This window comes from Mesoplodon bidens (genome assembly GCF_964165515.1).
Source record: "Mesoplodon bidens genome assembly, chromosome: 4".
Lineage (NCBI taxonomy): Eukaryota > Metazoa > Chordata > Mammalia > Artiodactyla > Ziphiidae > Mesoplodon > Mesoplodon bidens.
The window spans coordinates 170,935,156-170,962,169 of NC_138160.1; the positions used below are offsets into that span (position 1 = coordinate 170,935,156).

Here is a 27,014-nt window from a genome sequence, read left to right on the forward strand (position 1 = left end):
TACCTTTCATAGCGGCTTTCTAGAACTATACATTTTTGAATAATTCAGTGTCTTTCTCACTCCGTATGATGTAAATTCGAGGAGAGGAAGACACTTTGTGTTTACCTTGTCCCCAGCGTGTTACACTACCTGGCTACTAATTAATGCTAATTTTAACTTTTTTTTTTAACTTCACGCACTTCCCCCTTCATTTCACAGCGCTCTAGTGAGGCTTAAGCTGTTGTCAGCTCTCTACTAAGTTTTTCTTTGTTTGTTTTGTTTTACGTCGTATGATGCGGCGACTGTTAAAAAAAAAAAAGTTTCAGAGAACAGAGCGGAAAAGCAGCTGCTCAAAGCTAACCCGCTCTATAGACCCACAGTAGAGAAAGGGACACAGCTCAACATCTCGCGAGACCAGCTGCGCTTGGGAGCCTGAGACTCAAAGAGTTCTTAGCGCGCATGTGTGGGTCGTCCGGAAGGTGCCGCAGGGGCTGCTGGGAGAGGGAGGAGTTCAGGAAGTAAACATAGAGGGTTGGCTTCCTTCATGTCCGGCTGTCTTGGGGTCAGCAGCGGCGGGACCGGGTAGGGAAATATTGTGAGAACTTGAAGAGGGAGGTGGGTGAGGGTGAAGAACCCCGAGAAGTGGACCAGAAGCTCCTAACTGTTACAAATATCCTCACGAAACTGAGGAACGCCAGGTTGAGGAGGGAACGGGGACCTAGAAGGAAGCCGCCGTCCTAGGCCTCAGTCATAGTACCTGTGCCCAGTCAGACCAGGACTGTGTCTTCAGTGGTTTTTAAAGTAAGAATTATAAGATGCCATTGGGGCTGAACTGTCCAGTACAGTAGCTGTTAACTGTTGTGGTTCTTAAGCACTTGAAATGTTGGCTAGTCTGAATACGTGTAAAATCCATATCAGATTTTAAAGACTTAGTTTTTCTAAGTCTAAACAGATTTTTTCCTATGTTGAAATGATACTATGTTGGGTATATTGGGTTAAATATTGCAAAAATAATTTTACCTGTTTCTTTTTACTTTTCTAGTATGGCTGTGGAATATTTAAAATAACATATAGGGCTGGCGTTATATTTCTCTTGGACAGCGCTGCATTAGAGGGTATTAAGCTTGGGTAGTGGACATGATATGATCAAATTTGTGTTTTGAAAAAATAACATTGCAATGTGGAAAACTGATTGGAGGGAATTGGGAGAGACTGGTAGGGAAAAGTATTAACACTAAGGTTATTGACAGAAGTAGATGAATTTGAGTGATATTCAGAGGTGAAAATAACATTACTTAGTGATGAAATAGATGTGGGAATTAGCTGGAACACTTATGAAAAGGGATGGATGGTGGTGTCTTTCATCAAGAGAGGGAACAGTGGGAAAAGATTAGATTCCATAGAGAAGATTATGAATTTTTTTTTAGTTGAAGATTATGAATTTGAATTAAGATTTGTTGAGTTCAGGTTTCTCAGAGACATTTAAGTGGAGGTACTTTGAAGTAAGCAATTGGAATGTATTTATTGGAAGCTCAGACAAAAGGTCTGGAGTAGAGAAATAAATTGGGAGAGCCAGCAGTTGTATATCGTGGCTATCGAAACCTTGGAAATAGATGAGCTGTCCTCTGGTGGAGTTTAGAGTGATGAAGAAGGCCCCAGGATTGACCCTTGTGGAATCCAAAATAAAATAACTGGGCAGAAATGGATGAACTTACAAAGGATTCAGGAGAAGCAGCGAGAGGGGTACAAGAAAAACCAGGAGAGTATAGTGTCACATAAGCCAAAGGATAAGAATATATCAAAAGGGGAAGGAACAGAACTGAAAAATGTCCAGAGGACTAGGCACATTGATAACTTAGTGGTATCTTTGGAGTGGGGGGAGGGGTGTGGGAGCTAAATCAGAGTGATTGAGAAGGGAAGCAGAAGATGAGGAAATAGAGATGATGAATATAGGTAAATCTTAAAGCATCCAGTCTTTAAGAGGAACAGAGATAGGACCCTACGTACTCATTAAGGGTTAGTGTGGTAGAAAAGTTTGAGACGCTTACGTAGAGAGGAATTCAGGAATATATATGAGAGAAAAAAGAGTCTCATGAAATTTTAAATACATGTGTATGTCTCTCTCCACTTATAACTTAGAGTTGAGAGAAAAACTGCAACAGTATATAAAGACTTTTGTGGAGGGAAAAGAGACCTTTCCCTTACAGATACTATGAAGAATAAGACATAAGTTGAAAAATAATTGATATTACAATTACAAAGGTAGCCTATACAGAATCTAAGAACAGAGATATTGTAGTGGGCAGGTAGAGACAGAATATGCTTGTTATCTCTATAATAAAAAACAATTAAAAATAAAATAATTTATATTAGAGTGAAAAAATTTCTAACAAAGAAACTAAAAATAGTGATATAACTAAAGGGGGAGGAGAGATTTAGGAAGATAGGGACCTATGTTAGTGATTCATCTTGTATCAGAGCAAGAAGTTAATAATGTCTAGAATATGAAACATTCTGTATAACACACAGTATGTGTCATTAGAGTGTACTTTTGATAGTTTCACTGGTGAATTCACCAAGGGCTAGTTTATACTAATAGATATTTCTTCCTTTTCATAGAGAAGGCCAGATAACCATGTCAGCTGCAGCCATGGATGCAGGTAATGCAGCCACCCTTTCGGGGTCCAAAGAAATGAGTTTGGAGGAACCAAAGAAGATGACCAGAGAGGACTGGAGAAAGAAAAAGGAGCTAGAAGAACAGCGAAAATTGGGTAACGCCCCTGCAGAAGTTGATGAAGAAGGAAAGTAAGTACTTTAATATTTTTGCAAGATCTGATCAGAATTCAAATTCATGTCTAGTTGGTTTACCAATTTCTCATCCTTTGCCTTGACAGGAAGCCATCTTTAATATTTACATCATTTTTGTTTTTATTTATTTTATCAAACTCATATGTATAAGGTTTAGTAATCAGATAATAACGAAGGACTTGTAATGAATAGCGGTAGTCCTTTTCAGTTTTCCCACTCCCTGTCCTACTCTACACAAGTGACTATAGTTGACCCTTGAACAACACAGGTTTGAACTGTGTGGGTCCACTTATACTCAGATTTTTTTCAATAACTACATGCAGTACTACACAATCTGCCATGGGTTGACTCCTCGGATTCCAAACCATGGATACAGAGGCCCGACTGTGCAGCTTGAGCATCCGCAGGTTTTGGTATCTGAGGCAGGTCCTGAACCAGTCCCTCTCAGATACTGAGGGATGACTGTACTTGTCACTCTGTTTTGAGTTTTTCTGGTTGATAACCTCCACATCTCTAAATAACATACCTATACCATTATTATAATCAACTCTAGACATTATTAGTTAACTTCTTGCTCTGATACAAGATTAATCTAACATAAGTCCCTATATTCCTTCAACAAGATTAATCTCACTAACATAGGTCCCTGTATTCCTTCATCTCTCCTCCCGCTTTAGTTATATCACTATTTTTAGTTTCTTTGTTGGAATTTTTTTCACTCTAATATAAATTATTTTCTTTATTTTTAATTGTTTTTTATTATAGAGATAACAAGCATATTCTGCCTCTCTCCTCCCAGTACGGTATCTCTATTCTTAGATTCTGTATAAGCTACCTTTGTAATTGTAATATCAATTATTTTTCAACTTCATTCTGTTAAAAAAAATTTATTTTATTACAGAGACATCAATCCTCATATTCCTCAGTATATTTCTTCAGTGCCATGGTATATTGATCCATCAAAAAGGCCTACTTTAAAGCATCAGAGACCACAGCCAGAGAAACAAAGGCAGTATAGCTCATCTGTAGACTGGTACAAGAGGGGTGTAAAAGAGGTATGTATGCAACTTGTATATATGCATGTGAAAATGGAGATTTTACTTTAAGAACTTAATATAAGAACCTCTAAAGCAATACTATATAAAGTAGAAACAGATTATATGACCTTTTATGTGGTATTAAAATTCACAATACATACTACTTTAGCGTCTATATTTTATAAATTTGATATTGCTGAAGTCTTTAAACTTTTTCATTTATAAAAGTGGAGATTCTAACTGGTTTTCCTCTTAATGAATAAATCATTTCACTAGACAATATAGGAATGAGAGCCAGTTATTTTTAACTTATTCAGATAAATAAAAATTTTCCTTGTTTTTCTTTACATCCATTTATAGAATTCCATAACTACTAAGTACCGCAAAGGAGCATGTGAAAACTGTGGAGCCATGACACACAAAAAGAAAGACTGCTTTGAGGTGAGTTCACCTTTGAGAATTTTGGAAACTGTTGTCAGAGAGTCTCTTTCTTTATTCCTGTCAGAGAGCTTCATTCTGTTTGTGTTTGTTTGTTTGTTTTTTCAGTTTTTAAAAAATTTTATTGACATATAGTTGATTTACGATGTTATGTTAATTTCTGCTATACAGCAAAGTGATTCAGTTATACATATATATATTATTTTCCATGTTCTTTTCCATTATAGTTTATCACAGGATATTGAATATAGTTCCCTGTGCTATACAGTAGGACCTTGTTGTTTATCCATTCTATACATAATAGTCTGCATCTGCTGATCCCAAACTCCCAGTCCTCCCCTCCCCCTCTGTTTTTTTAATTACCTATATTTAGGTACAAGTTAAATAAAAATTAATTTGAATGAAATTAGTTTAGTATCATCAAAACCTTTTGCTGGAAGACTAAATGATAATTGAATAAACCATAAAGTCCCATGGTATGTTCACACCCACTCTGTAAAGATAATATGAAATTTTCCTCTGGGCTATAGATATTTAGGAAAAGATTTAATCTTATTCTGTTTTCCAGAGACCTAGGCGAGTTGGAGCAAAATTTACAGGTACTAATATAGCTCCAGATGAACACGTCCAGCCTCAGCTGATGTTTGACTATGATGGGAAGAGGGATCGGTGGAATGGCTACAATCCAGAAGAACACATGAAAATTGTAGAAGAATATGCGAAAGTTGATCTGGTGAGCACAGTTCACACTGCTTTCCTGCTGTCCTTAAAGAATGTACATTTTGCTGTATCTCTAATTTAGCAACTCTATTTTTTGAGTCTTCAAGCAGTATAAAAATGATGGCAGGGGCCTCCCTGGTGGCGCAGTGGTTGAGAGTCCGCCTGCCGATGCAGGGGATACGGGTTCGTGCCCCGGTCTGGGAGGATCCCATATGCCGCGGAGCGGCTGGGCCCGTGAGCCATGGCCGCTGGGCCTGCGCATCCGGAGCCTGTGCTCCGCAACGGGAGAGGCCACAGCAGTGAGAGGCCCGCATACCGCAAAAAAAAAAAAAAAAAAAAAAAAAAAAATGATGGCATTTTTATTATTGTAGTAGTAGTAAGCCTAATTGAATAGTGTAATAAACAGTGTGCTAGCCCTATTTGGCAGCAATTTCTTTTTATTTCATTCTTATATTGTCCTTTACTCTATGACTTAGGTTGCAAAAAAATACTGGAAGCATTAGAACAGATTAGTGTCCAAAGCTCTTTCCTTTTTTTTTTTTTTTTTTTGTGCGGTACGCGGGCCTCTCACCGTCGCGCCCTCTCCCACTGCGGAGCACAGGCTCCGGATGCACAGGCTTAGCGGCCATGGCTCACGGACCCAGCCGCTCTGCGGCACGCGGGATCGTCCCAGACCAGGGCACGAACCCACGTCCCCCGCATCGGCAGGCGGACTCTCAACCACTGCGCCACCAGGGAAGCCCTCCTTTCTTTTATAAACTCTTGGCCCACAGACTATATCTTGCCTATGGGCCTGTTTTATAGTTGTCTCACATAGCATTTCAGGGTGGGGGAAGGGGAAGAGGAGAAGTCGTTTCAGAAAATTGAATTTTATTTTCATTTAACCTGAATTTTTTCTGTTATGATTTCACCTACTCTCTCCCATTTTTTAAACACCATAGTCACATTGCTTTTTTTGTTTTTGTTTTTAAGTAGAGTTAACATTTAAAATCATGGGATTTCACATAAAAATCTGAATTTTATCTTTTCTTGAACAGTGAAATATGTGGTAATCCTGGGCCAGCCTGGAGGGGTCAGTCATCTCGAGTCAGGTGGCACCTCGTCAGCAGGGATTGTTCTCTGCAGTTTACCCCTGGTGGTGTCTAACTCAGTTTACATTAATGCCTGGTTCAAACAGGAGTTTGTAACTCCTGTTTAAATATGGCTGATTGAATCCAACTCATTTTCATTTTTTGTTTTTTGGGGGGCTTTTGGGGGGGTTTTTTGAGGATTTTTTTGTTTTTTGGGTTTTTTTAACTTAATTTTTTTTTTTTTAATGCTTAGCTTTTTTTAATTTATTCATTTATTTGTTTATTTTATTTTGGCTGTGTTGGGTCTTCGCTTCTGTGCGAGGGCTTTCTCTAGTTGTGGCTAGTGGGGGCCACTCTTCATCGCGGTGCGCGGGCCTCTCACTATCGCGGCCTCTCTTGTTGTGGAGCACAGGCTCCAGACGCGCAGGCTCAGTAGTTGTGGCTCACGGGCCTAGTTGCGCCGCGGCATGTGGGATCTTCCCAGACCAGGGCTCGAACCCGTGTCCCCTGCATTAGCAGGCAGATTCTCAACCACTGCGCCACCAGGGAAGCCCTAACTTAATTTTTTTATACAGCAGGTTCTTATTAGTTATCTGTTTTATACATATTAGTGTATATATGTCAATCCCAATCTCCCAATTCATCCTGGTTTTTTTGTTTTTTAATTTAGTTTTTTTTTATTGAATGAAGGAGTCATTAAATTCTACAGTGCCTTACAATTTTCAGAAGTTTCACACACATGATTTCATATAATCCTATAATAACCCCCCCTTTTTTTAAAATTTCCTACCCTTCTATTACCCCTCCCCCCTTTCCTCTATCCATTGGTAACCACTAGTTGGTTCTCTATGAATGTGCTTCTTTCTTGTTTTATTCAGTAGTTGTATTTTTTTAGATTCCACATATAAGTAATATACAGTATTTGTCTTTCTCTTTCTGACCTATTTCAGTTAACATAATGCCCTCCAAGTCCATCCATGTTGCTGCAAATGACAAAATTTCTTTTTTTTATGGCTAAATATTCCATTGTATATATATTCCACACATCTTCTTTATCCATTCATGTTTTTTTTAATTAAGTTTTATTGGAGTGTAGTTGCTTTACAATGCTGTATTAGTTTCTGAGGTACAGCAGAGTGAATCAGTTATACGTATACATGTATCTACTCCTTTTTAGATTTCCTTCCCATTTAAGTCACCACAGAGCATTCAGTAGAGTTGGGGGGTTTTTTGTTTGTTTAGTTTTTGGCCACACCGCATGGCTTTTGGGATCTTAGTTCCTAGACCAGGGATCGTACCCAGCCCCTCGGCAGAGAGAGCGCAAAATCCTAACCACTGGACCACTAGGGAATTCCTTGTAACTCCTGCTCTTTAGGAGCCAGAGGTCTGGAGCTACAAAACATGACCTTATCCAGTGACCTTTACTGAAAACAATAAACTTACACTTTTTACACATATAAAAATTAAATGTTCATTTGACTAAGTAAATTTCAAATGTTTCTTTTTTCTTAGGCAAAACGAACGCTGAAAGCCCAAAAACTCCAAGAAGAATTAGCCTCAGGAAAATTAGTGGAACAGGCTGTAAGTAAGAAAAATGATCATTAAAAAAAAATTCAAACTCCTAGTAAACAAAAAATGAAGATTGAACCAAAAAATTCATTTTATATCTCTCCAGTTAGAAAAGATTTTAGGGAGAGAGAAGTGCTATTGAGGGGAAAGAGTAAAACTGACTTATAGGGTTTATGAGACTATAAATTGATGCAATCATTTTGGAGAGAATATTGCCATAAAACATTTATATACCTTTTCTGGAATTAAATTAGTAAATCCATCCATCCTAAATTTTTTCTAGTATTCAGAAAAGTCATTATGCACCAAGATGTTCATTGCAGTACTTTTTACAACAGCAAGAAATTGACATAGTTTAATAGGGAATTAGTGAAATGAGCTATCCTTCCTCTGCATGATAGAATGTAAAATGACTTTTATCAAAACTTTGTAACAACACTGGCTAACACTTATATTTTAATGATACATGTAAAATATTACAATATTACCACACAGGGAAGACGACCAGAACACCAGTTCTCATTTAATATAGAATTAGTGAATTTTTCTTTTTATTTATTTATTTTAGTATATCCCACATTCTCCGTAATGAACATGTAATAATTTTATAGCTAGGCAAAAAAATTTCAAACTAACAAAAAAGATGTATTGCAGACAGGTTTTTTCCTTTTTTTTTCTTCCAGTCAGTCAGCTTAATAGAGTATATTATACTTATTAGAGTTGTGAAAATTTCTTTTAACAAATTAATGGCATAAGTAAATAATAAACGTTCTCTAGTTGTCGAGTTTAAACTTCTAAAAGGGACCCTTAGCAAGTATAATTACAAAGAAAACACAACTAGGTAAGTTAATCACCAAGTGAGCAGTCACAGAGGCTACCTATCAGGCAGGTTCAAAGCACAAGTTAACAGACAGATAATGTTAAAACCCAGCTCTGCCCCTGGCTAGCTCGGTGGTCCTAGAAAAATTAATTTGCCTCTCTGAGCCTCAGTTGATCATGTCTAAAGCAGAGATAACAACACCTACCCCCGCCAGGAGGTTTAGCATACGTATCACAGAGTAGATGGGTATTTGTACAATACCCAACACTAGATTCTTATAAGTCTTTATATAATAGACATTTTTTCTTTATGATAAATTCCTAAAAGTGTAATTGTTGATGCACTGAATATGTATATGTAAAATTTGATGACTTATCACTTAGCTAGCATTCAGAAAGCCTGTACAAATTTTTGCTTCCACCAATATACCATATATATATTTTTTTATACACACGTTTCCACATCCCCCCACTAATGGTATAAGGTATTCTTTTGAACGTGTGAAGCCTTTTTAAAAGGACATGATGAAGTACTGAGCACTTCGCTCTCGGCATTTTGTGGAGTTAGAGAATATCATGACCAACTGCTAATGAAGGAAGAGTGTCTTTGAGGCAAGGATTTCGCACGCTTCTTAAATCACAGCGTGTTGTCACCTGAGTAGATTTCTTCATTGCCTAAATTTTACAAAGGCTGTTTTGGCTCTAAAGATACTTATTACATGATCCTGGTAACTTTTCTTTTTGGCCTTAATAGAAAAACAGTGAAGTTTAATGAAAATGTTATGTCTGAAAATTGAACACATATGAAATGAATATTAGGTATACTGATCAACTTTAATCTTTCTCTTCCGTTTGTGTGATTATAGTCCTATCATCAATGAAACTTTTGGATTTGTAGACAGCCTCATAAAATTATTCACAATGACATACTTGTATTCAAAACTTATGTGCTCGCTACAAGTGAGAAATATGAGAATTTGTTCAGTTAAATTTGTCATATTATTTTAACTATGTTTTTAAAGTGTTAAATAATCAGTTGGTTCAGTGGAATACAATTACAAATTCGTTTCCTTCTTTCGTGACACAGAATTCTCCAAAACACCAGTGGGGAGAAGAGGAACCAAACTCTCAGACGGTAGTAAATACGTGCCCTATGTGGATATTCAGTAAAGTTTTAAATTTCTGATGGCTAATATTAATAGTAGTCTATCATTCATAATAATAATAGGTTTAAAGAACACAGTGAGTAAGGGTTTGGTTAAAGGGAAAACAAGAACTAGATGCTGCTCTTTTTTTCTTAAAAAATTCTTTTCCCTCTCTCTTCCTCTTTCAGGAAAAAGATCATAACAGTGAAGATGAGGATGAAGATAAATATGCAGATGACATTGACATGCCTGGACAGAATTTTGACTCTAAGAGACGAATTACTGTCCGGAATCTCAGGATTCGAGAAGATATTGCAAAAGTAAGCCTTGCCAACTCAACATACATATTCAAGAAATATTTGTCTTCCCAGCCTAAATTTTGTCTGCTAATATGGTATCTCGGTAGTATATGGGTAATATAGTCAGTCATTCCAAGGTTAGGTGTCATTCCGGTTTTCTTTCTCTTCACCTGTACTCCAGACATGCACACACACATTTAATTGGCTCCTCCTACTAGTCTGCTGAAATCTTCTTTGATGAAAGTAAACATTAACATAGTCTTAAAATATTTTTTTCCTTCTAGTATTTGCGGAATTTAGATCCAAATTCTGCCTACTATGATCCCAAAACTAGAGCGATGAGAGAGAATCCCTATGCCAATGCAGGAAAGAATCCAGATGAGTAAGTGCCAAGTTCAATGTAAAGATTTCAAGGTAGGGGAGGGGAGCTTTTATTCATAAACCACAATCTGAATTAAAATGAGCATCACCTATGGGCAGGTCAGAAAAGAATTTCCTTAAAGAAATCAATCTCTGAAACAGTTTTTTTTTTTAAATTTGTGTTTACAGAGTGAGCTACGCAGGGGATAACTTTGTTAGATACACAGGTGATACCATTTCAATGGCTCAGACACAACGTAAGTGTTTTCTCCATGTCAAGGTATTTTATATCAGCTCATAAGAAATTTAGGGGCATTTTTTAAAGCTTGTTGCCAAGAAGCATGAAAACAATGTAGGTGACAGCTCATTACGATGCTTTTAATTACCCTAGTGTTTGCTTGGGAAGCCTATGACAAGGGGTCTGAAGTCCATCTGCAAGCTGATCCTACAAAACTAGAGCTGTTGTATAAGTCCTTCAAAGTCAAGAAAGAAGACTTCAAAGAACAGCAGAAAGAAAGCATCCTGGAAAAGGTAATTCTGACCAAACTGCTAAAGGAAAACATTTCTTAAATAGAAATTATCAGTTAATAAACATTTGATTTACATTTGGAATACAATATACAGTCTATTTTAATCCATCAGGCTTAGTCCTGTCCTTCCACTGATGCAATCAATTGGTATACAGTATCAGTGTAGCTATACCAGTGAGCTTTTGCAGCAAAAAAGATCACCTCAAAATGTAATAGTTTAAATAAACATTTCTTATTTCTCACCATTTTGTATGTCAGCTGGCTCTCCTGGTCTGAGTCTGCCTATCTGAAGTTGGATGATCTAGAATGGCCTCACTTTGGTTTCTAGCAGTTAGCAGCCCTCATCTGTCCTGAGAAGGCCTCACCTGGAACAGCTCATCTCTGCCCCACATGGGTTCTTATCCTCTGATAAGCTAGCCCAGCTTCTTTACATGGCATTCTCAGGATACCAGAAACTAGCAACAAAGTGTGCCCCGGTGCACAAGTGTTTTTCAGGTCTGCTTACATCAAATTTGCCAATGTTCCATAGGCCAGAAAAAGTAGCTTGGCAAGGCCCAGATTCAAGGGAAGGAGCAGCAAAGTCATGTGGCAAATGGGCATGCACACAGGACAAGGGGAATTTTATGAGCATTTTGTAATCTACCACACTCAACAGATGAATAGCAATTGAGACATCTTTTATTTGCCTATGAAAATTTGGTGACATTTTTTTCACTGTGGTTTGTATAACAAAGCCCATGAAGAATAGTCCTCTAATCTTTCTGATTGGAAATAAACCCTTCAGTAGAGATTTGAATGCAAATCTTTGTAAAATGTATTTAATAATGTTCAATGTCCTTTTAGTATGGTGGCCAAGAACACTTGGATGCCCCTCCAGCTGAACTGCTTTTAGCTCAGACCGAAGACTACGTGGAGTACTCAAGACATGGGACAGTCATCAAAGGACAGGAGCGGGCTGTTGCCTCCTCCAAGTATGAGGAGGATGTGAAGATCCACAATCATACTGTATGTGTTCAACCAGAATTATTTTTGTGTCCTTGTTAGCATTTTGCTCTGGATTGTATTTTTCATTAGTAAGTCGTTGTGTTTCATTTTGTTTTTTGCATTTTAACTTTGTCTTATTTTTTAATACAATTTTTAAAGGTTATACAGCATTTACAGTTATTACAAAATATTGACTATATTCCCCGCATTGTACATCCTTGTAGCCCGTCTTACACCCAATAGTTTATACCTTCCACTCCCCGACCCCTGTATACTGCTTCTCCCCTCCTCCCCACTGGTAACCACTAGTTTGTTCTCTATATCTGTGAGTCTGCTTCTTTTTTTGTTATATTCACTAGTTGTATTTTTTAGATTCCACATGTCAGTGATATCATACAGTATTTTGTCTTTCTCTGTCTGACTTATTGCACTTAGCATAATGCCCTTCGAGTCCGTCCATGTTGCTGCAGATGGTAAAATTTTGTTCTTTTTTATGGCTGAGTAGTTTGCCATTGTATATGTGTACACCACATCTTTATTCATTCATCTGTTGATGGACATTTAGGTTGCTTCCATATCTTGGCAATTGTAAATAATGCTACTGTGAACATTGGGGTGCATGTATCTTTTCGAATTAGTGTTTTTGTTTTTATCAGATATATACCCAGGAGTGGAATTGCTGGGTCATATGGTAGTTCTATTTTTAGTTTTTTTGAGAAACCTCCATACTGTTTGCCACAGTGGCTGCACCAGTTGCTGTTTTATGAAATTTTCCCAAAATGTGAAGGAATACTATTATTTTCACTCATATACCCACCATCTAGATTCAAATTTTTTTTTACAGATCGCCATATATGCTTTGTCTAGGAGAGAGAGAGAGAGAGTGTGTGTGTGTGTGTATGTGTATAACTATATTTTTTTTTTTTTTTTTTTTCTTTTTGTGGTATGCGGGCCTCTCACTGTTGTGGCCTCTCCCGTTGCGGAGCACAGGCTCCGGACGCGCAGGCCCAGAGGCCATGGCTCACGGGCCCAGCCGCTCCGCGGCATATGGGATCCTCCCAGACCGGGGCACGAACCCGTATCCCCTGCATCGGCAGGCGGACTCTCAACCACTGCGCCACCAGGGAGGCCCATAACTATATTTTTTTGACTGAAACATTTGGAAATTACAGATATCATAACATTTCACCCATAACACTGTATCATGTATCCTAAAATTAAGGATGTTCTCCTATATAACTACATTACCATTATCACACTTCAGAAAATTGACATTAATGCCTTAATATCACCTAATCTCTAGTCCTTAACCACATTTTCCAAAATATACCCCAAAATGCCTTTAAATAACTGTTCGGGTTTTTTGGTTGGAGTGGGGATAGTTGTTTTGTGCGCGAGTGTGAGACACAGAATCCAGTCACAGCTTACGTTTATTTTGTTATTGGTTGTTATCTCTCTTTTTTCTAGCATGTATCTCCTCTTTATCATGACAGTGACTCTAACAGATCATGCCAGTTATCTTGTAAACTGTCTCATATCCTGTATTTGACTGGTTCCTAGTGATATCATATAACTTATTCCTATGTTCCCTGTATTTCCTATAAACAGGAATTCAGATCTAAAGACTTGATTAGATATAAGTTAAATATTTTGACAAGAACACTTCATAGGTGATACAGTATATGTCATACTGCAACGCATGATAAAGCATATAATTTGCTGTACTTTAAGTACCCAAACTACACTTGTCTCTCTAAATAAGAGTCAAAAACCTAGCTACCTAATAGGAGCTAGGCCAGTAATCATAGATGAGTGAAATGAGCCAGGCAAATTTTATAAACTAGAGAACACAAGCCCTGTCTAATAGGGGCATCCACTGGTCGGCAACAGCCAATTATTGACAAGTGGGAATGTGGGCGCAGAATTTCCCAGTCCTCAATTTTTCAAGAGAAGTCAGATAGCCTAAGTTTTTTAATTTTGGGGGGGCATAGAATGTAAGACCGTTGTAACCACACCTTCTCCCTGTTAGCTAGCCCTAGCATCCCCATAATTTTCCTCCTTTTATCACCAGTATATAAGAATAACCAACAAGGACCTACTGTATAGCACAGGGGACTATACTCAATATTTTGTAATAACCTGTAAGAGGAAAGAATCTGAAAATGAATATGTGTATTTATAACTGAATCACTGTGCTGTACACCTAAAACTAACATGACATGGTAAATCAACTATACTTCAATTTTTTAAAACAATCAAATTAATTAATGATAGAATTAAAAAAAAAAGAAAAACAGTATATGAGAGACCCTAGTTTCAGGTTCTTTTTTTTTTTTTTTTTTTTTTTCCGGTACGCGGGCCTCTCACTGCTGTGGCCTCTCCCGCCACGGAGCACAGGCTCCGGACGCGCAGGTTCAGCGGCCATGGCTCACGGGCCCAGCTGCTCCGCGGCATGTGGGATCCCCCCAGACGGGGGCACGAACCCACGTCCCCTGCACCGGCAGGCGGTCTCCCAACCACTGCGCCACCAGGGAAGCCCCAGGTTCATTTTTAAATAACCTCTCTCTGTCTCTCTGCAGTATATCTGGGGCTCTTACTGGAAAGAAGGCCGTTGGGGATACAAATGCTGTCACTCTTTTTTCAAGTATTCCTATTGTACTGGAGAAGCGGGGAAGGAGACTGCTGTAAGTCCTTGTCCTCTAGTGCTTAAAAGTGAACAACAGCCAAAGCTCTTAAGTCAAAATTTATATGAAACATATATTTTTATGTTTAAAATTTTAACTTTTTCTTAGATGACTGGTAACTATGACTCTCAAGTTAGATTACATATATTTTTCCACAGAATTCAGAGGAGTGTATTATAAATGATACAACTGGAGAAGAATCTGTGAAAAAACCTCAGACCCTCATGGAGGTAAGTCCATGATCAGTTGTCCTGAATTTTTAAGTCTTGGAGGGAGGACTTTAAAACTTGTGCTAGAACTTTGTTTTTGCATTAACAACACTATATTTGCATCCTCGCAATCAGATGCATCAGGAAAAACTAAAAGAGGAGAAAAAGAAGAAAAAGAAGAAGAGGAAGCATCGAAAGAGCAGTTCAGAGAGTGATGACGAAGAAAAGAAACATGAAAAATTGAAAAAGGTACTTTGTGAAGGCTAAATAAATAGTAAAAGTGACCACAGCATTCTTTATTTGTAGGGACCTTAGGAAATTATCTAGTCCTATTTACAAGCTCATTTTAAAAATGAGCAAATGAGCCCCTAGTCTGGGTGATTTGCTGAGGTCACCTATCAGGTGTAGAATACGAATAGAGATTTTGTGTGTCTCGGTATTGCCTGCTTCTTGAACTATTTGTTGAATATCACTAATGCACAGAAGAAAAATGCTTGGTATGGTTGTTATTTTAGATTTATGACATGTTCACCAGAGAGACTTGCCATCTGGCTCTATAATTTGTAAGTTTCAGCAAGTCTTGGGAAAAGTCAAAATTGCAGTCTCCACAAAAAAGCATCAGTTGCCGGCTTCTGTCAGTAAAATAAACCTCATTCAATTTTCGTTGTTAAATAAAATTTCTTTGAAATTTCATTGAAAATGTCATAGAATGTTTTGTGCTCTGTGAAAATGTATGAGCCAAATAGTAATTAGTTGTAGCTTGACAGCGAAAGGGCTGACTCCCAAGCTCTTCCAGGCAATCTAGGTTTTTGATGTAGTAGTTCATACTCAGTGGGGTCTTCTGGTACTCTACCACCTTTGCACAAAAGAGATCTGATGTAGAGCCACGGTACTAATTTCTTTTTTCTCACTATAGGCACTGAATGCAGAGGAGGCCCGTCTTCTTCATGTCAAGGAGATCATGCAGATTGATGAGAGGAAGCGGCCTTACACTAGCATATATGAAACTCGGGAACCCACTGAAGAGGAAATGGAGGCCTACAGAATGAAGCGTCAGAGGCCAGATGACCCCATGGCCTCCTTCCTCGGACAGTAGTAACTGGTCACAGATGGTCACCGAAGATAGACTCTGCTGATACATTCTTTTAGATTCTTGCTGATGATTATCAATGGAAAAATCTGTATCTACTCTCCTTGCTGCCTGACTTTAAAGCATCCAGAAGACTTACAGTAAATTCATTCCTTTCCACACTGAAGAAACAGAGAAGAAAAAATAGCGGTATATTAAGTGCAGATTAAGATTTTATTTCCAATTTTATATTAGTGATGTGGAAAAAGGTCTTGGCTCTCCACCTATCACAAATATCTTAACATTTATTTATTAAATTTCAAACTTTATTTCCTCAATTTTTATGGCCCTTTATCTAGTGTTAGCACTCATTTTGAAGGCAGTTACTCTTTCTCAAAACAAGGGCTTCATTTTTTTTTAATTAGTAGTCACTATAACTGTAGTTATTTGATAATCATTTCTTTTTGCCTTCTCGGATTTTTCTGACCTGAAGCTAATATCCTATCTTGAGCTCTGGGTTACTGAAAGGACTGTAGAACGTGTGAAAACTTTATCCCTGATGTCAGTCTGCGTAGTAATAATTCTGTTTTCCACTTGGTTATAAAATTTTGATTTTCACATTTCCTTGTATCTTATACTCAGAACTAAATGCGTTAGCCTTTGCATGGAAAAAAAATTATTTTGTCACCCTTGAGTCAGTGTTAGTACTAGGTCTTTTACCATTCTAGACATGAGTGAGCGTTTAGACACAGAAATCCTTTAGCATAGAGGATATGGTCTGTGATACTAATTGCTGTTTTAATTGTGATGCCTTTATATGACAATCATGAATATTAGATTTTTTAAAGACTATAGAATAACTCTTATACCTAACCTTCATAGCCAGCAGGTGTCTTTTTGTAAAATTTGTAAAAAGCAAAACCTGAAGTTGAAGGTTTTTTCAAAGAATTACAAGTATAGCTTGTAGGGCTATTAGTAACTGAGATTGCTGTGATTTTTAGCCTTCTTCTAAGAACACTGTGAAGATAATACTGACAGTGAGAGTGGGATCAGTGAAAACAGCCTGTTTAAAACCCCTGACACAAGGACATTGACTTTTAACAGCTCACTGGCTTTTCTAAACTACCAAAACCCACTAGAATATTGCATTAAGTTAGCATCTCAGAAATAGTGCTGGTGGGAGAGTAACTGAATCAAATTGTCAAGTTCTGTGGATATACATGGTATCTAGATTCAGACCAGTATGAAATTAAAACAGCAATGCAAATACATCGAATTCTTACCTACTTTAAGAATGTCAAAAATTTACATTTTCATATTCCTACCTTAACATAGGATGGTTCAACATAGTCTGATATTAGTGTCTATTTTGTATTTTATTTATCTTTTGTTGATAAAGATGTGTAACTGAGAATACTTAACTGTGAGTGGTTTGTAGCATTATTTCAAATATTTGGGGAGGGCTTCTCTGGTGGCGCAGTGGTTGAGAGTCCGCCTGCCAATGCAGGGGACACAGGTTCGTGCCCCGGTCCAGAAAGATCCCACATGCCGCGGAGCAGCTGGGCCTGTGAGCCGTGGCTGCTGAGCCTGCGCGTCCGGAGCCTGTGCTCCGCAACGGGAGAGGCCACAACAGTGAGAGGCCCACATACCAAAAAAAAAAAAAAAACAACCATATTTGGGGACTTCGCTGGTGGTCCAGTGGGTAAGACTCCACACTCCCAATGCAGGGGGCCCAGGTTCGATCTCTGGTCCGGGAACCAGATCCCATGTGCATGCCACAGCTAGGAGTCCACATGCCACAACTAAAGATCCCACATGCCGCAACCAAGACCAATTTTTTAAAAAAACAAAACAAATGCCTGGCAGACAAGTGATCTATAGGACTGGCAGGAAGCCTGGGTTAGCTTCTGTGCGTTTGAATTAGAAAATTTCAGGAGGGACTTCCCTGGTGGTCCAGTGGGTAAGACTCCACGCTCCCAATGCAGGCGGTCTAGGTTCGATCCCTGGTTGGGGAACTAGATCCCACATGCATGTTGCAAGTAAGAGTCCACATGCTGCAACTAAAAAAAAGATCCTGCATGCCGCAACTGAAGATCCCACGTGCTGCAACTAAGACCCAGCACAGCCTAAATAAATAAAATATTTTTAAAACAATTTCAGGACTCTTTAACTCTAAAAAATGTGTCACCTAACATTTCTGTTAGGGCTTCTGTTCCCTCTTCTTGAAACCTAAGTTACTCTGATTTTAGGAAGAATTCTATAATATATGAAATCATGTCTTATTTCTGTTTCATTTTGGATAAAAGGTAATATCTAGGACATTACTCAAGATATGAACTTTGATTTTATTATCTCAATTATAGCTGCCTTTTGAGTGCTGGAACTATGTAATGTAATTTTCACATGTTATCTCCTCAAAAGAATTTCATGGGGTGAGTAATGGATGATATCCATATTTCACAGTAAGCATAAGGACTTAATGAGTCCAGGTGGTTTGCTCAAGTCCTAACAGTAAAAAGTGTTGGGTCCAGAACATAAACTCAAGTCTCTGACTCTAAAGCCTACTCCTTTCTCTAGCATTTAAGGCCCAGGTTTCTGGACCAAACTGGTCTTTTGCAATTTCTCTCATTGACAGAAACTTTAAGCAGGCTCTCAATCTTTTTATCAGGTTCACCCTCAATACCTGAAAATAAAGTATCTGTCCCACATTCTTTGACACTTCCCCCTCCCCCAGCCTTGTGGGATGCTTCTCCCAAGACTAACTATACAAAAATGAGTAAAATGTGATTTCATTAAATACCTTCAAAATAGGAAAGAGGGCTATATTTAGGTTTGTTTCTTTCAACTTTTTCTCATTTCTACTTTAGGGTTTTTCTCTGCAATCTCTCTAATATGGGTTTATTTCTCTAGGAGTCTGTTGTTAAAAAGAATTTTAAATAAAATTTAAAATCGTTTCTCTAAGATGAATGATGATTCTTAGCAAATTCATCCACATGCTCTAATTAATGGGAAGTGGGAGGAGGGCAACGTGCATGGGCGAGAGGACACAAGCTCAGCCTCCACCATTAGTATGTTAATGAATGTACAGCTTGTCCCATTTGCCTGAATGTTTAATTTGTAAGTAGAATGCGCTCCCTTTTTCCTCATTGATTCCACATAGAAAATGGTTAATTATTGAAGCTTTACAATCGCCAAGCTCAAAGCCTGACTTAATATAAAATTTTATCTGCAGTGCTTTAGAAAGTAGAACTATGTGGGCTTTACAGGGCCTTCCATTCCCGAGATTCTACGATTCATCCTCTCTGGCAGACACAATAGGCAAAAAATCCCCAGCTCCAAGTCCCCCGTCTGAAAAGAAAACCAGCGCGCGTGCTCCTTACTCAGGGTGGCGGGGCCCTCAGCCGCTTGCCAGTGCGCCTGCGTGCCGGGATCCGCTTCGCCCGGTCTGCGGGCGGGAAGCGCCCCCACCCCCACCACGAGAACCCGGATGGAACCCCGGGCGGCTAGAGCGGGGGACACCGCAGGCGCTGCTGTTTCACCGCGCCCCGCAGGGTCCTGCTCGGGAGTCGGACACGAGGAACCGCCACCTAGACTGGTTCCAGCGCCCGGAGGCTGGGCCCCAGCCTGAGCGGAGAGCGAACTGGAGCCTGAAACGGGCGCCTAAAAGAAGCCCGAGCATCCCCTTGGGCCCGCTCCTCTGGCTCGGAGACGTCGGGTGGAGACCGAGCAGAGTCTTCTTCCCGCGCCGCCGGCGTCCTTAGCTCGCCGGGCCGCCTCCTAAACGCTCCGTCCTTATAATACACCAACAGGTCCTACCAGTACAAGCTGGTGTTGTTTACATGCATTCTCATAATTAAACTTCCCAACAGCCCTATAAGGTAGGTACCATTGTCCTCCCCGGTTGAGGGACTGAAGCTTGGACAGGTCCCAGCCTAAGTGACAAAGGCAGGGTCCCAGGCGTTTGCCTCTGGCGCATTTGCTCAGCTATTGCATTCCCGTCACTTCTCTCCTGGCTTTTGCTCTTAACGATGTAAAATGTAATGATTCAATCCTCTGCCTCCCTGGACACCGGCACCTACCATGGACGGGCATAGGCGGTGGCCAGGTACAAGTTGGATTGTGTTTGGTTTGGGGTTTTAGGTTTACAACTGCACTTTAGTATTGTCACTGCTGAAATAGATGTTTTAGGCTTCCTCAGGTATTTCTGTTACGTTAACGTTCCCTTGTAACTGACTGTTTTTTCTCTAAATTGTGATGCTTTTTCGTATCTACCCTTCATAAATTTGCAAAACATTTTACTCTGTTACATCTGGTCTTTCATTCTGCATCTTCAGATAGCTTTCAACAAACTCTCCGAAGAATCATTCTAAAAACTAATTATGTCTGTCTTAATAAGTAAACCTTTTTGTTTATTTTACTGTTTATTATGGAAATTTTCCAGCATACATAGAGTGAGAATGGTGTAATGATGTGTACCCATCATCCAGCTTTAGCAGTTACCAACTCAAGGCCAATCCTGTTCTGTTTCCACCCTATTGTGTGTGTGTGCGTGTTTGTGTATGTGTGCTAAAGTACTGTATTTCAAAGGAAATCCCAGACATCATTTCACTTGTAAATAACTAAGTCTGTATCTCTAACAAATGAAGACTTTTTTTAACACAACCATACCATTATCACAGTTTCAGTTAACAATAATTCCTTAATAAGATGATGCTTTTTTAATGTTTACATATTTTAGGATATTGTGATTGCTAAATACCACAAAGGAGCAAGTGAAAATTGTGAGTTTCTAAAACACAAGAAAGCCTCTTGGGCAGTAAGTTCATCTTTGAGGATCTTGAAAATTCTTGCTACCTATTCTCCCTTTTTGAGGGGGATGAATTTTTCTAAAAATTATTTTCCAAACAGGTTAATCTTCAATCAGAATATACTTGAGTAGCATGAGTAGCATAGTCAGAGAGGGGAACAATGGACCCTAAACTCATCCTATAATGATTTCTAGTGAGAAATCATTTGAAGTAAAGCTTTTTCCTTCACTCCCTCTGTTCCCCAAAATATACGTAACAGAATACAGAAAGATAAGCATTTTTTATGCTTATATCATCATTTTGTTATCAGTTAGGAGAGGTTCTAAACACAGTTGGCCCATAGTCTCATCACTTGATAAAGGAACGCTTAAGATCAACTCTAAACTTTAAACTGTCTTTACTGACTGGCAGACATCTTCCAATTTTAAACTCACTGATAACAACCATATGGCAGATCAACTTACTAGTTACATAGAAGTGCATTTTACAACTAGTCATTCTTGGCAGAGCCTCTAGAAAGCTAATGCCTTAATATTCTTGGCTTACTTACTGTGATTTTTTTTTAATGGCCAAAGTGGGCATTTGGATTTAAATGTACTCCTGTTACATTATTTCAGCCACATTCTGTGGCACAGAACTCTGGAAATTTAGGGGATCACTTATTTACGTGGGAGATAGAAATGTTTTCTAAGGTGTATTTGAGTCTACCTGTGGATTACACCTTTACTCATTGCTCAGGAGGGAGAAAGAAAAAAAGGCATGTCTTTCTTTTTAGGTCCCTCAACTTTCTTTTTTTTTTTTTTAATTTAAATTAAAAGTTTTTTAATGTTTCATTTATGACTTTTTTTTAGCCTTTATTGGAGTATAGTTGCTTTACAATGTTGTGTTTCTGCTGTACAACAAAGTGAATCAGTTATACATATACATATATCCACTCTTTTTTTAGATTTCCTTCCCGTTTAGGTCACCACAGAGCACTGAGTAGAGTTCCCTATGCTATACAGTAGGTTCTCATTAGTTATGTTTTATACATAGTACTGTATATATGTCAATCCCAATCTCCCAATTCATCCCACCCTCCCTACCCTACTTGGTAACCATAAGTTTGTTTTCCACATCTGTGACTCTATTTCTGCTTTGTAGATAAGTTCATCTGTACCGTTTTTCTAGATTCCACATATAAGCAATATTATACGATATTTGTCTTTCTCTTTCTGACTTCACTGTATGACAGTATCTAGGTCCATCCATGTCTCTGCAAATGACACTATTTTGTTCCTTTTGATGGCTGAGTAATATTCCATTGTATTATATGTACCACATCTTCTTTACCCATTCCTCTGTCGATGGATATTTAGGTTGCTTCCACATCCTGGCTATTGTAAATACTGCTGCAATGAACATTGGGGTGCATGCATCCTTTCGAATTATGGTTTTCTCCAGATATATGCCTAGGAGTGGGATTGCTGGGTCATATAGTAGCTCTATTTTTAGTTTTTTTAAGGAACCTCCATACTGTTCTCCATAGTGGCTGTACCAATTTACATTCCCACCAACAGTGTAGAGGGTTCCCTTTTCTCCACACCCTCTCTAGCAGATTTGTAGATTTTTTTTTTTTTTTTTTTTGCGGTACGCGGGCCTCTCCCATTGCTGAGCACAGGCTCTGGACGCGCAGGCTCAGCGGCCATGGCTCACAGGCCCAGCCACTCCGCGGCATGTGGGATCTTCCCGGACCGGCGCACGAACCCATGTCCCCTGCATCGGCAGGCGGACGCCCAACCACTGCACCACTAGGGAAGCCAGATTTGTAGATTTTTTGATGACAGCTATTCTGACCAGTGTAAGGTGAGGTATAGTTTTGATTTGTGTTTCTCTAATAATTAGTGATGTTGAGCATCTTTTCGTGTATTTTTTGGCCATCCATATGTCTTTTTTGGAGAAATGTTAGGTCCCTCAACTTTCGTAAGAAGTTGTCATCAACTCAGAAAACATAATTGCCTGTTAAAGCATTTAGTGTTTACTTAGCAACCTAGAACATCTGTAAGCTAGGAATTGGCCCGAGGATATGTTTCATTTCTCTAAATCTGTCTATGTACTAGGATGTGTATCAGAATCACCTGGACAACTTTATTTTAGATTCTTTTGTCCTACTTTTGGAGATGATGATTTATTAATTCTGAGGTGATATAGGGACATGTATACTTTCAAAGGGGCTCCCAATGATTATGATAGGCATCTCTTGTTAGAGATTACTGTTCTAGGTACTACTCATGAGAATTATCTAAAATGCTTATTTAGAATACAGATTTGGGGCCCCTACTCCAGAGCTAGGGAATCAGAATATCTCAGGTTGGGGTCCAAGAATCTGCATTTTAGCAAGAGACTTATATGATTCCTCCATTTACTAAACTAGAGAACCACTGCCTTCTACATCCTGTCATACTGTCATTAAGGCTTTTCTTCTATGAGAGAGCTTTTTCTGAAGTTTCAGTAACAAGAATAGTTGTGTTTCTCCTGAGCAACTTGTTTTGCTTTTTTTATATGGACAGTGTGAATCATGGACTGATAGTGTGTATCCTACTTCTGTGTCAAGGGTGGTTGGTCAGACCTGTTTGAAATTCTCTGCTTAAGTTGGAGTCAAAGCCACTCAAGGATCAAATAGTTTTATAGACCTGTTTAATCCTTAACTATTAGAAAGAACTGGCCACCATTTCAAAATCTGCCCTTCCTTACAGTACTTAGTGAATTACTCCATTCTCTATTCACTAGTTCATAACTGGGGGTGTGCATACATCCTCGGCATAAGATGCAAAGAAGGGGGTGGTAGTGAGATGCCTTTTCTGGGGATACAAAATGTACCAGATTTGTTTGGAACATACATCATTGAAAACAAATTAAGCCATCACTGCAATTCATCAATAGAGAATTTATGGGTAATCACAATTTGCAAAAGCCCTAATCTCTCGTATATAACTTGCTGGCAAGGTATCTACTCCAGAGCTTTAGCTGTGAGTTTGCTAGGTTTAAGTCGGACTGTGATGCTGTCACGGCTTACTTTGAACTGACATGTTGCAGGATATTTCTTGACATGTACAGTGATGACAGGATGGCATGTGATGTGGCTTTGTTTTAATTCAGTTAGCCACTGGTTTTTAATGTCTGGGTTATATTTTACTTCCAAAGCAAAAAGTCTGCGACACCTCTGGAATACTACGTGAGAATTTTGGGGTGCCATGTCGAAGAAACGCAAATGGGACGATGACTATGTTCGTTACTGGTTCACCTGTACAACGGAGGTTGATGGAACTCAGCGCCCACAGTGTGTATTGTGTAACTCTGTATTTTCAAACGCTGACCTCCGACCATCAAAACTGTCTGACCATTTTAACAGACAGCATGGTGGTATAGGTGGGCACGATCTCAATAGCCTGAAACATGTGCCAGCACCATCTGATCAGAGTGAAACCCTGAAAGCATTTGGAGTTGCATCACAGGAGGATACCTTACTACAGGCATCATATCAGTTTGCGTATTTATGTGCCAAGGAGAAGAATCCTCATACGATAGCTGAAAAATTAGTGAAACCTTGTGCACTGGAAATAGCACAAATAGTTTTGGGACCAGATGCACAAAAGAAGCTTCAGCAGGTATCCTTATCAGATGATGTGATCCATTCTAGAATTGATGAAATGAGCCAGGATATCTTACAGCAAGTTCTAGAAGATATCAAAGCCAGTCCTCTTAAAGTGGGTATTCAGCTTGCTGAGACAACAGACATGGATGACTGCAGTCAGCTAATGGCATTTGTGCGATACATAAAGGAAAGGGAGATCGTAGAAGAATTCCTATTCTGTGAACCATTGCAGTTAACAGTGAAGGGAAAAGCTGTGTTCAATCTGTTCAGAGACTTCTTTTTGAAGCATAAGATAGCACTCGATGTATGTGGCTCTGTTTGTACTGACGGTGCCTCTTCTATCCTAGGAGAAAATTCAGAATTTGTTTCCTGTATGAAAAAAGAGGTACCTCATATCGTGATCACACATTGTTTATTGAACCCTCATGAACTTGTCACAAAGACATTGCCTACAAAACTGAGGGATGCTCTTTTTACCGTGGTGAGGGTAATAAATTTTATCAAAGGGCGAGCTCCAAATCATCGCCTGTTTCAGGCTTTTTTTGAAGAAATTGGAATAGAGTATAGTGTTCTCCTTTTCCATACTGAAATGAGGTGGCTTTCCCGAGGCCAAATACTTACTCATATTTTTGAAATGTATGAAGAAATAAATCAGTTTCTTCACCACCAAAGCAGCAATTTAGTTGATGGCTTTGAAAACAAAGAGTTTAAAATTCACCTAGCATACCTTGCAGATTTATTCAAACACCTAAATGAACTTAGTGCATCTATGCAAAGGACTGGAGTGAACACAGTATCAGCTAGAGAGAAGTTGTCTGCTTTTGTTAGGAAGTTTCCATTTTGGCTAAAGCGAATTGAGAAAAGAAATTTTACCAACTTTCCTTTTCTTGAAGAAATCGTTGTTTCAGATAATGAAGCATTATGCATTGCAGCTGAAATAACAGTGCACCTGCAACAGTTGAGCAACTTCTTCCACGGATATTTCTCTGTTGGAGATCTTGATGAGGCAAGTAAATGGATACTGGATCCATTTCTTTTTAATTTGGACTTTGTCGATGATGGCTATTTAATGAAAAATGATCTTGCTGAATTACGAGCTAGTGGCCAAATCCTAATGGAATTTGAGACAATGAAGCTTGAGGATTTCTGGTGTGCTCAATTCACAGTGTTTCCAAGCCTAGCAAAGACAGCTCTAAAAATCCTTATACCGTTTGCAACTACATATCTTTGTGAGTTGGGATTTTCATCACTTTTGCATTTTAAAACAAAGCCCAGAAGCTACCTGAATATGAGTGATGACATCCGTGTGGCTATTTCAAAAAAAGTTCCTCGTTTTTCAGACATCATTGAACAAAAACTACAGCTACAGAAGTCACTGTAAGCTGATAGACTTTTTTAATGTATAATTTTTAATATATTCTTAATTCCATTGTAAAATTAAGTTATAATTCTGTCTCTTTTATATTTATGATATACCAAATCCTTTAAAAGTTTAGCATTTTTAACTTTTAATTTTCACATAAGACGTGAAAATATGTTTTGAGAATAAAAGCACAAGCAGCAGAAAAGATTAAGTGCTGCTGATGCATAGGATTCTTCTAAGTATCTGTTTAACCTTTTGATGTGATACATAAAAAAAGACACTCGAGCGCCACAATATCCAAGCTAAATGGTACAATAGGCTACGAATAGAGCCAAGAGAAAAAGACCTCCCAGAACATGGCATCTCATGTTAAAAGTCAAAGGAAGAAATGACAGACTGAGTCCTCCCATGTCCTTGAGGGCTGTTTTGGGGAGGTTAATGAAATCAGAAGAGGATTATGAAATGTTATAGTGAGAGAAGGGATGGTCCTAGTTAATGTAAGATTTTTTTTTGGTAAGATTTATTTTTAAATGTATTCTTTGGAGTTAGTCTCACAATGTCCATTCCTCTTAGTTCCTATGCTCTAAATTCCATGACATTAATAAACATCCTAATATCCTGTCAGTCACTCTTTGTCTTCTTTTAAATTACATCCAGACTCCAAGTCATCAGGGCTGCTAAAGAGGAGATCCCAGAGCCCTATTTGAGAGATTCTAATTTAACTGGTCTGGACAAGATCAAGGATCTTCATTCTTAACCAGCTTTCCATATGGTTCTGATGGATTCTTTGGTCCTCTCACCTCATCTTATTTTTCCTACACTTATTTTTCCTTTACCCCAGTTTCCTCACTTATTTTACACCTTATGCTGTATGCATTTTTCTAAGATAGTTCAAAACTTTTGAATGGATCAGAATATAAATAATAAATTGACATGAAGTCACTGTAGTAATTCAGGGCCACCAAAAAGTTCCCCATGGGAATCTAGGTTAATATACTTTCCTGGATGATAATTTGGCTAGATTTATTTTTAAATGTAAATAAACTAACATTTTTTATTTCAAAATTTAATGTTTTATCCAAGTACAATATGCTCAAGGCTGGAGAAGAAATGAGTCCTATAATGAAAAGCCACAGTCCCCTTCCTACCCAATTACCTTAACCATTTCTGCTTTAACATTTTGTGGTCCCACCCATATATCTAAGTAATATGTTATACCAAATACATAGGCCAGTTTTGATTTATCAGATTTAGAAGTTATGTGTTGACTCCTCTAGATAATAGGTAAGGACTGAATTTATAAAACATCCATCCTCTCCTACTACTTCCAATTTTTTTGTTATGATATTACTAATTTTCATTCCTCTTGATTCTTCATAGCACTTTGATTGAGGATTTTTCCCTCTAGGAATTTATCACATGGAAAGAATCAGGGGTATCCACAAAGTTTATAAGGTGGGTAATCATAGCACTTTTGAATTTTTTTTTT

At 38.5% G+C, this 27,014-nt stretch overlaps 2 protein-coding genes across 5 annotated transcripts; both read left to right on the plus strand.

Annotated features, from left to right (window-relative positions):
- Positions 1-487: 487 nt before the first annotated feature.
- Positions 488-17,141, plus strand: SLU7 (SLU7 homolog, splicing factor). Of its 4 annotated transcripts, none has more exons than XM_081230558.1 (16): positions 488-561; positions 2,599-2,784; positions 3,689-3,842; positions 4,185-4,265; positions 4,831-4,995; positions 7,565-7,633; positions 9,528-9,578; positions 9,774-9,905; positions 10,169-10,266; positions 10,434-10,501; positions 10,636-10,775; positions 11,618-11,779; positions 14,338-14,442; positions 14,601-14,672; positions 14,787-14,900; positions 15,568-17,141. In XM_081230558.1, exons 1-16 carry the CDS (start codon positions 524-526, stop codon positions 15,745-15,747), a joined length of 1,815 nt encoding a protein of 604 aa, XP_081086684.1. In that variant the 5' UTR covers positions 488-523; the 3' UTR covers positions 15,748-17,141. The 4 variants fall into 4 exon arrangements, with proteins under 4 accessions (XP_081086684.1, XP_081086685.1, XP_081086687.1 ...); XM_081230559.1 differs by having other exon boundaries at positions 9,528-9,575; XM_081230561.1 differs by having other exon boundaries at positions 505-541.
- A 2,052-nt stretch (positions 17,142-19,193) lies between these two features.
- FAM200C (family with sequence similarity 200 member C) lies at positions 19,194-26,144 on the plus strand. The gene is made up of 2 exons (XM_081230866.1): positions 19,194-19,598; positions 23,712-26,144. The coding sequence occupies exon 2, from the start codon at positions 23,762-23,764 to the stop codon at positions 25,541-25,543; it is 1,782 nt and encodes a 593-aa protein (XP_081086992.1). The 5' UTR covers positions 19,194-19,598; positions 23,712-23,761; the 3' UTR covers positions 25,544-26,144.
- Positions 26,145-27,014: the final 870 nt, after the last annotated feature.

What these genes read in the sequence shown, in the direction of transcription:
- SLU7 (XM_081230558.1), top strand. Translation starts at nt 524, where the DNA reads ATGTCCGGCTGTCTTGGGGTCAGCAGCGGCGGGACCGG. An exon ending in ACAAGAGGGGTGTAAAAGAG is followed by an intron (nt 3,843 to 4,184) that starts GTATGTATGCAA and finishes ATCCATTTATAG; the next exon opens with AATTCCATAACTACTAAGTA. An exon ending in AACATGAAAAATTGAAAAAG is followed by an intron (nt 14,901 to 15,567) that starts GTACTTTGTGAA and finishes TTCTCACTATAG; the next exon opens with GCACTGAATGCAGAGGAGGC.
- FAM200C (XM_081230866.1), top strand. Translation starts at nt 23,762, where the DNA reads ATGTCGAAGAAACGCAAATGGGACGATGACTATGTTCGTTACTGGTTC.